The following is a 9118-nucleotide window of genomic DNA, read 5'->3' on the forward strand; positions in this document are numbered from 1 at the left end:
ACACACACACACGCAACGCACACACGCACGCACACACACCACACACGCACACACACACACACACACACATACACACAGCGCACACACACGGCGCACGGCACACACAGCGCACGCCACGCACATGCACGCACACACACATAGAGTTACTTGAGATGCTTTTTATAATATTTAAGCATCCTAATATATCCACCACAATATATTTGTGGATGAACAGGGCAATATCCTGTTTGGGCAGTCCCGCCACGTAAACCATCAGGTGCAAATGGCATAGCTTAGTTGCGTGTGAATTACATTGTGTACACCAGTATTTACTGGTACCTGTCAAACATCAACTATATATGCTGCAGCATTGTACAGCGGGTACGGGGGGTTAGAACAATGTTACTTATCCTGCGAATTAAATATTCACAATAACGCCGCTCAAATGAAACTAGAAGGAATCCGACAGTTTGCCGATCAGCGAGAGTAGCCCGATAATCATTAATTTGCGAAAGGTATTCTAAACAGTTATTTCAATTACGTATTTTACTACTAATATCATATAATATATTTAGTGTATTTAGATTATACTAGTATATATATATATAATAATAACATAAAATAAATAAATAAAAATATAGTATACTATATAGTATTATATATGTGTGTGCTGGGTGGTGTTGTGAGTGTGTGTGTTGTGTGCATCGACCTTGCGGGCGTGCGTGCGTTGGTACCCTGTCGTGTGTGTGGTATGTTTATGTATCAGTATATATGTTGCTTAACCCATCGTCCGTGCAGCTGGGCGTGATTCTCTTTACAAGCTCTCCGACAATTCTCACTTATGTTTCTCGGTGTACTTCCACCAGTCGCATTGGCGACTGTCAGCGCCACCACTGCGCACCGGTATCTTTGCATTTGTTGTCTGTTTGTGACCCTGACTCGAATCGGGACGCGTGTGCTCGTACGTGTTGCTGTTCTCGCGCCGCCCTCATTCAAGAATCGGTTAGACATTTTGTCGTTTGACTGTACCACTCGTGTTGTTCGCGATGACGTTCGCCAGCTGCGTTGCGATAGAGGCGGTAGAGTGCTCGTGCGCTAACTCCGGCGATCCGGTTGCCCTGGAAATATAAAGAGCATGCAACGCTGCAAATGCGAAGCAATTAAAGCGTATATGCCCGCTTTTTACCCGCGATAGAGCTAGATAGCATTTCGCCTCAGATGAGTATTGAATGTAGTTGCTTGTAGCAGTTTCACGTTAATTAACATTAATCACGCGGCTACTTATCGAGATCAGTTATATTGTATCACATTCTTTGGATTTCTCAAATGTACTAACACCGCGCCAATCTATGCACATCCATGCCTCTATATAAGTGCTGACGGCTGCGCGATGCGCGAACCTGTGAGCGCAAGCGTTGACTTCTTAATGTATTTAATTTAGTATCACAAATAATTGCTTCCAGTATTATAGAATCGATAGACTTTTACCTGAGAAAAGATCTTACTGTAAGAATTAGATATAAAACCAATTTATGTTACATCACCCTGTTCACGATTAAAATCTGCTTTAACTAGATTAGGTCGTTCACCGCATGGTGAGGCTCTGCGCAATGCGCAGAAGAAAAGGCTATCACACAGTTCTAGAGTGTGCGGTGGTGACACAGTGACTAAGATGGATGATTCCTTGTCATTAACCAAGGACAGTTAGTGTGTTTATCGGACAGAAACAAGTGTTTCGAAACTAATCGCGACAAATAAAGCAGGTTTTCGTTCGGAAAACTCACAACACTAGTGTGTTTCCCCATATGTCCTGTATATATAGCCCAGATTTTAATGCGATCGTCAACTTGGGCCAAGGACAAATTAATTGTGCAGATGGAACTGTGAGACAATCTGGTGACGATGGCGACTGTGAGACTGTGTAGACAACTGTGTAAAGCGGTTCGGATGAATCATGATCAGACGCGAGCCGCCATCTTGCAGGATTCAGTGGTACATCGTGTCGCGCTCGGACTGCCGCAGATAATACCTATAAACTATTATCTATATATAATAATATATAATATATATAATATATATTATCTATATGTATAATTATATATAAAACCTTGTGACCTTGCCGTTTGTGGTATACGAGTATTTAACAACACTATAACATTATCATATACATTATATAGTACTGATGATATATAATACAATATGTGAGATGCAATGATATAGGATTATATATAATATTATATATATATATATATATATAATTTATATGATGTATCATTCATCATTCTCATCATCATTCAGTGCATCATTTAAAGAAATATAAATGACCCAACTCATTGCCTTGACTGTGTTTTTCTTGCATTCGTTGTTACCCAAAAGAAATACTTTGATAAAATAGGGCAAATTTGCACATTTCCATCGGCATCAAAACAAATGTTAAAATTGAAATAAAAATGAGCTGTCGGAACGCGCTTCAAGTGAGTCTTTGACTTCACCGTCCCGTTAACCCTGCCAAACTGACGCCTAGACGCGATCGAAAATTCTTCAGCGGGGAAGTTCCACAGGGCTTTGTATCTTGTGCCAGATCTATTCGCTCTGACCTAAGAAGAAATCCCCCGATTCCTGTTACAGTAAAGCACGTGGTTTACCCTGACATATATTCGGATTGTAATATCCGCCGACATTGATATTCGCATTGACCCAACGTTCTTCTTGCATGCGTCATAGTAGAGTTACGGTTCTCTGTTATTGAAGGGTATTATTATGTTTTACTGCAAAGCTGATCACTGACATGTAATGATGAGGACAAATGTATATTACGTTAATAGGCAGCTTTGTCCACCTGAAAAGCGTCCAAATCCTTTTGTTTATACATATATTTACGCTTAGCGGCCAAGCTGGCCCAAATTCTGCGGGCGGAAAAATATGTCCAATATGCATTCATGGCATACCACAGAGAATAGGCGATAGAAAAGCGATACAACCATAAATTAGTGGTGCAGAGAATTTAGCCGCGTGACTAAAGCCCCAGAAGAGATTTACCGACATTATTGTGTATCGCGTACCCCTTCCTCAATCTTCAACCCAACAGCCCGCGCGTGATATGTAAGCGCCGCCACATGCGACACGTTATTTTTGCCACCATATACAAGCTTCACTTGCGTCATATGTAATAAGCAGCCCCCAGGAAAGGCCTACAGTCACGATACGTACGTGCCAACCCGAAATACATGCAAGTAACACATCCACTGGCTGCGTCCCCGCTGGCACTGCTCTCGCACGAGCGCGGTATAACGGAATGGCGAAGTAAAGCGCGACGAAAAACATATGTCCCATCTCTAATTAATTAATTAACTTATTAACTAGTTATTAGTACAATTATCTAATTAATAATTAATATAATTATATAATACACCTGTCTCTAAACTAATTCAATTGTTTGAATTAATTTCCTAATTATTCTTAATCTAATTTCTTAATTATCTAGCTTAATTTCTTAATTATCTAATGTATTAATTTACAATTAGTTATTAGAATATATAATTATCTAATTAGTAATTGAGGGTGAAATGGATCGTTGCACTGCGTACGCTTTTGGTGGCTTGCACCAGTACTGCATTCAGGTTCTACTCGGCGCTTATGACCCCCGCTGACTACCATGGTTCTGTGACGCGCCGTTGGGTCATGAGGCCCAGTCGGCCGTCCGGTTGGGTCCAGTTGCTTCGCGACCCGAATGTTCGTGTGGTTGTTCGACCCCGTCGGAGAACGTGCGCCTCTATCGGTCGGATGTCAACTTCCGGAAGGTCTGCTAACAGTGGCCTTCCTTGTTTATCCGGGCCTTCTTTTGGTCTAGGGATTCCCTGTGGTCAGAGGCGATATTCCTCGTAGCGCGAAAGCCTCCCGTAAACAATGAGTGGCCTCGGGTAGAATGCCGAGGGTGCCGATGATAGTTCGATTATCGCCCTGGCCACGGAGTCGAGGCCAGCGTTAGGTAAAGTCAACAGTGCCAGCTTTCATATATGTTTCGCGGTGGCGGAATAATCATATTTTCCGTGACGACCTTGCCTGGGGGAGCATTGATTTTTAAGAGTTGAACGCAACGATGTAACTTTGGTTTACTAATTACGTGAAGTTCCAGCCGCAACAAATATCACCCAGCCAAATGTGACGTAGTTTTCACGAAAGAGTGAGATATAACGGTTTATATGAGGTAAAGTTACGAACGGCAATGACCGCAAACGTGTAAATGTGGGAAGGCTACGATACACGGGATGAGATGAGGGAATGCACGAATACACCCGGGAATAGATGAGGAGGATGCTACCGATACCGAGGGATGAAGCATAGGGGGATGCTACGATTACAGGATGAAGATGGAGAGATGCTACGATACACCGAGGGATGAAGAATGAGAGGGGGGATGCTACGTACACGAATGAGAAGCGGTGCGAGAGGATTGTACGTACACTGGATATGAAGATGAGAGATGTTACGATACACGGATTGAAGATGAGAGACTGTTACGATAGCACGGGATGAAGATGGAGAGAATGCAACGATACACGGGGATGAAGATGAGCAGGATGCTACGATACACGGGGATGAGATGGAGGCATTGCTACGCATACGAGGGATGAAGATGAGAGGATCTACGATACACGGGGGATGAAGATGAGGAGGCAGTTACCGATACCTGGAATGAAGATGAGAGGATGTTACATCACGGGGATGAAGATGAGAGGATGCTACGATACACGGGATTGAAGACCGGGGATGCCACGATACACGGGGATGAAGATGAGAGGATTGCTACAATACACGGGGATGAAGATGAGAGGATGTTACGATACACGGGGATGAAGATGAGAGGATGCTACGATACACGAGGATGAGAGATCGAGAGGAGCTACCGATACACGGGAATAGATGAGCAGGATGCGTACAATACACGCGGGATTGAAGATGACGAGGATTTACGATACAGGGGATGAGATGACGAGAATGCTACGATACACGAAGATGAAGGTATGAGAAGGATCTACAATCACGGGGGGTGATGAAGCATGCACGAGGATGCTACGATACACGGATAAAGATGAGAGGATGCTACGATAATACAGGATGAAATGGAGGGATGCTGAATACACGGATGAAGATGAGAGGATGCTTACGATACACGGGGATGAAGATGAGAGGATGCTACGATACACGGGGATGAAGATGAGAGGATGCTACGATACACGGGGATGAAGATGAGAGGATGTTACGATACACGGGGATGAAGATGAGGAGGATGTGAGATACACGGGATGAAGATGACGCGGATGCTACGATACACGCGAATGAAGATGATGAGGATGCTACGATACACGGGGAATGAAGATGAGAGGATGCTGAGATACAGCGCGGATGAAGATGACGGGATGCTACGATACACTGGGATGAAAGATGGTAAGGGATGCTACGGATACCGGGGATGAAGATGAGAGGATGCTACGATGCACGGGATAGAAGATGAGCAGGATACTACAATACACGGGCGATGCAAGATGAAGAGGATGCTACGATACACGGGGATAAAAGATGAGTCGAGAGATGCTACGATAACAGGGGGATGAATGATGGAGCAGGATGCCTGAGATACACGGGAATAGAAGATGTGAGGATGGGCGTACAATAACGGGGATGAAGATGAGAGGATGACGATTACACGGGCGCATGAAGAGTGAGAGATGCTACGATACACGGGTATGAAGTTGAGGGAAGCTTACGATACACGGGGTGAAGAATGATGAGGATGCTACGATACACGGGCGAGGAAGATGACGCGGGGAAGCTACGGATACACCGCAGGATGAAGATGACAGAGGATGCTGAGATACACGGGGATGAAGATTACCGTTTCTCCTTGGCCGTCAAATCTTATAGCATCCTTTCCGCCGATCTGATCTTGGGGTTGGATTCTCGTGCGAGTCGTTTGGTGTGGCCTCAAATTCTGTCAGGAGACCTTCCTCGATTCGTAGGGCCTTATGAATGCCTGTACGATTCGCAGTTCTGTTAAAGTTACCTGATCCTCTGTTTCGCGAGGTACAAGGCTTATCAGGCGATGCGCTTTGTGCTGGTTTGCCTATTTAGTCAACCAGCCTAAAGTGTGCTCTTCTACCACTGGATCTAAGACATGGCAATTAAAAAAATCTTCAGCCTGTACAACCCAACCTCGACCGCTTGTACCATCCTATTCTAATTATGCTCAATCGATTTTCAAGTAGAATCTCCAATCAATTCAATTCCCCCCCCGCCCCCCCTATTTTTTAAGTAGACTGACTCTAACGATCAATGTGCCTCGAGCCCACAAGGGAGTTGATGCTCAACAGACGTGTATGTGAGCTGGAGTCAGTTAATTGACTGAATTTACGGCCAGTGCGATGTATTTGCCGGTGGTGGTGATGGTTTTACGTTTGCCTCCTGTTCAAGTCTCCATTCGTAGTCGCGCGCAACTCGGTTCATAACGTCTCTGTCGTTTGCCAAACGCTTGACGAGCTTTGCCAGCTCCCCTGTGTCAGGTGTATGAATGAGAATGTATCCCGATAGTGGTTGCGAAAATGTGTAAGGATGTACTCGAATTGAGTTCCAATGAAGCTTGTGAATAATATAATAGACAATGACGACCAGCTACGAGCCAAATACGGGCATTCTAAGCAAATTAATCCCCAACTAGACGGTTATTCCTAAGTAGACGTATAGATAGTAATTTAAACATGCTAGCATTACCTGTGAATAAGCAACGTATCAGTACAATCACGTCTCCCTTACCACTCACTCAGACATAGAAATCCATTTCTTCTCTAGACCCAAACGGAATAAATGCAGCAACGCCGTTAATTCTCATCTTTATATACAGTGCCTACGGTGCTTTTCGAGTATTCGGTATAGTATATTATATATAGTTATATATATACTATATATAATTATAACCACCTATATATATATATAGTATATTATTTATCATAATGTTACATATTATAATTAAAAAGTGAAAGCCCTTTTGTGGTGTCGAAAGTGTCCCCGGTGGTTGGTACTTGCGATTGCAGTTTTCACTTCCAGATAGGCGCTATGATATGCTATGTATACACGCGTCGTTGAGAAACCCAGGCGCACGCACAGGTAACGACGACTAAAGGTGAGGCGCGATCGATATGCTGTACCAGCCACCGCGAATGCTGATCGCTGCACGTAGCACGGGCGTGCAGCGCCAGCCAGCCAAGCCAGACCAGTCAGCAGCCAGCGCAGCCACCACGACTATTACCGCCTGGCTCGCGACCCACTGAGTTGAACCTAATGATGTACCAGCTGATCGATAGATATACTCACCGTTCTGAACGTTCTCGCCTCGAGCAACCTTATCGAGACGATCCTGAAGAAGGATGGCCTGCCTCTCCAGCTGCTGGTTGCTCTCCACCTGGATCTCATAGCGAACCTTCCACTCCGAATCTACAAGGAACTCACTCGCTATATTCTTCTGAAGTCGCTTGCATAATATATAATATATATTTAAATATATATATATATATATTTATATATATATTATAGTATATACTATAGTAATAAATATATATATATATATTTATAAAGACGCTATCGAAAACAATGTGGAATCAAAGCGTATTTTCCGATCTTAGTATACGTGCGCCAAATACAAGAAGCGTTCACGCACTATCTTACTACACTCATTGCTCTGACGTTTCAGTACCTGCGAATTGGCGTTAGTTTCGTTGCGGCAGGACGGCCGCGCGAGAGCTAGAATTCCCCAAGAATCAAGACTGGACCCCTACATCTACACTTCATAAATCAATCAATAGGAACGGTTAAATATTCCACATCGGGGAAATCGCTGGAGCAGATCGGCTATTCCAACAAAATTTCAGAGTCGTTTATGTATCATATATATGTTGCTTTAACCCAACTCGTCCGTGCAGTGGCGCGATGATTCTCTTACAACTCTCCGACAATTCTCACTTATTTTCTCGGTGTACTTCCACCAGTCGGCATGGGCGACTTAGCGCCACCCCTGCGCACCGGTATCTTTGATTGTCGTTTGTGACTGAACTCGAACTCGGGAGCGTGTGGCTGCGACGTGTTGCTGTTCTCGAGCGCCTCATTCAAGGAATCGGTAGACATGTCCGTGACTGTACCACTCGTGTTGTCGCGATGACGTTCGGCAGGCTTGCGATAGAGGGCGGTAGAGTGCTCGTGCGCTAACTCCGGCGAATCCGGTGCTGGAAATATAAAGGAGCATGCACGCTGCAATGCGAGAATATAAATGCGTTATGGCCGCTTTTTTACCGCGATAGAAGCTAGATAGCATTTCGCTCAGATGAGTTTTAATGTAGTTTGCTTGAGCAGTTTCACGTTAATTACATTAATCACGCGGCGTACTTATGAGATCATTAATTGATCAACATTCTTTGGCTTTCTCAAATGTACTAACACGGCCAATCATGCACATCCATGCGTCTATATAAGTGCTGACGGGTGCGCATGCGCGAACCTGTGAGCGCAAGCGTTACGTTTTCATGTATGTAATTTAGCATATCACAAAATATATTGCTCCAGTATTGATAGAATTCGATAGATTTCACCTAGAAAAGATCTTACTGTAGAAGATTAGATATAAAACAATTTATGTTACATCACCACTGTTCACGATTAAAATCTGTTTAACTAGATTAGGTGTCACCGCAGGTGAGGCTCGTGCGCATGCGCAGAGAAGCTATCACACAGTTCGTAGACGTGTGCGGTGGTGTACACGTGACTAGTGGATGATTCCTGTCATTAACAATGACAGGTAGTGTGTTTATCGGACAGAAACAAGTGTTTCGCAACTAATCGCGACAAATAAAGCAGGTTTTCGTTCGGAAAACTCACAAACACGTGTGTTTCCACCATATGTCCTGTATATAGCAGATTTTAATGCGATCGTCAATTGGCCAAGGACCAAATATAATTGTGAGATGAACTGTGAGACAAGCTGTGACTGGACTGTGAGACTGTGAGACGAACTGTGTAAAGCGGTCATGAATCATGATCAGACGCGAGCCGCCATCTTGCAGGATTCAGTGGTACATCGTGTCGCGCTCGGACT

The 9118-nt window shown here is 44.0% G+C and overlaps 2 protein-coding genes across 3 annotated transcripts in view; both read right to left on the reverse strand.

The window, feature by feature from the left end:
- Nucleotides 1-5891: 5891 nt before the first annotated feature.
- LOC106808940 (coiled-coil domain-containing protein 169-like) overlaps nt 5892-9118 on the reverse strand; it is a 10697-nt gene continuing 7470 nt past the window's right edge. Inside the window, exons 4-6 of the mRNA XM_014811863.1 lie at nt 7348-7467; nt 6392-6530; nt 5892-6051 (exon numbers count right to left, since the gene is read on the reverse strand). Of these exons, the coding sequence (XP_014667349.1) occupies nt 5892-6051; nt 6392-6530; nt 7348-7467 (419 nt within the window). The remainder of the gene's footprint in view (nt 6052-6391; nt 6531-7347; nt 7468-9118) is intronic.
- The window catches only part of LOC106808941 (coiled-coil domain-containing protein 169-like), a 4638-nt gene continuing 3454 nt past the window's right edge, over nt 7935-9118 (reverse strand). The window contains exon 5 of one of the 2 annotated variants that reach the window (XM_014811864.1): nt 7935-8252. In XM_014811864.1, the coding sequence (XP_014667350.1) occupies nt 7993-8252 (260 nt within the window). In that variant the 3' untranslated portion in view covers nt 7935-7992. The remainder of the gene's footprint in view (nt 8253-9118) is intronic. The other variant, XM_014811865.1, reaches the window with a different exon arrangement.

Source organism: Priapulus caudatus, unplaced genomic scaffold (genome assembly GCF_000485595.1).
Source record: "Priapulus caudatus unplaced genomic scaffold, Priapulus_caudatus-5.0.1 Scaffold316, whole genome shotgun sequence".
NCBI classification, from domain to species: Eukaryota; Metazoa; Priapulida; class Priapulimorpha; order Priapulimorphida; family Priapulidae; genus Priapulus; species Priapulus caudatus.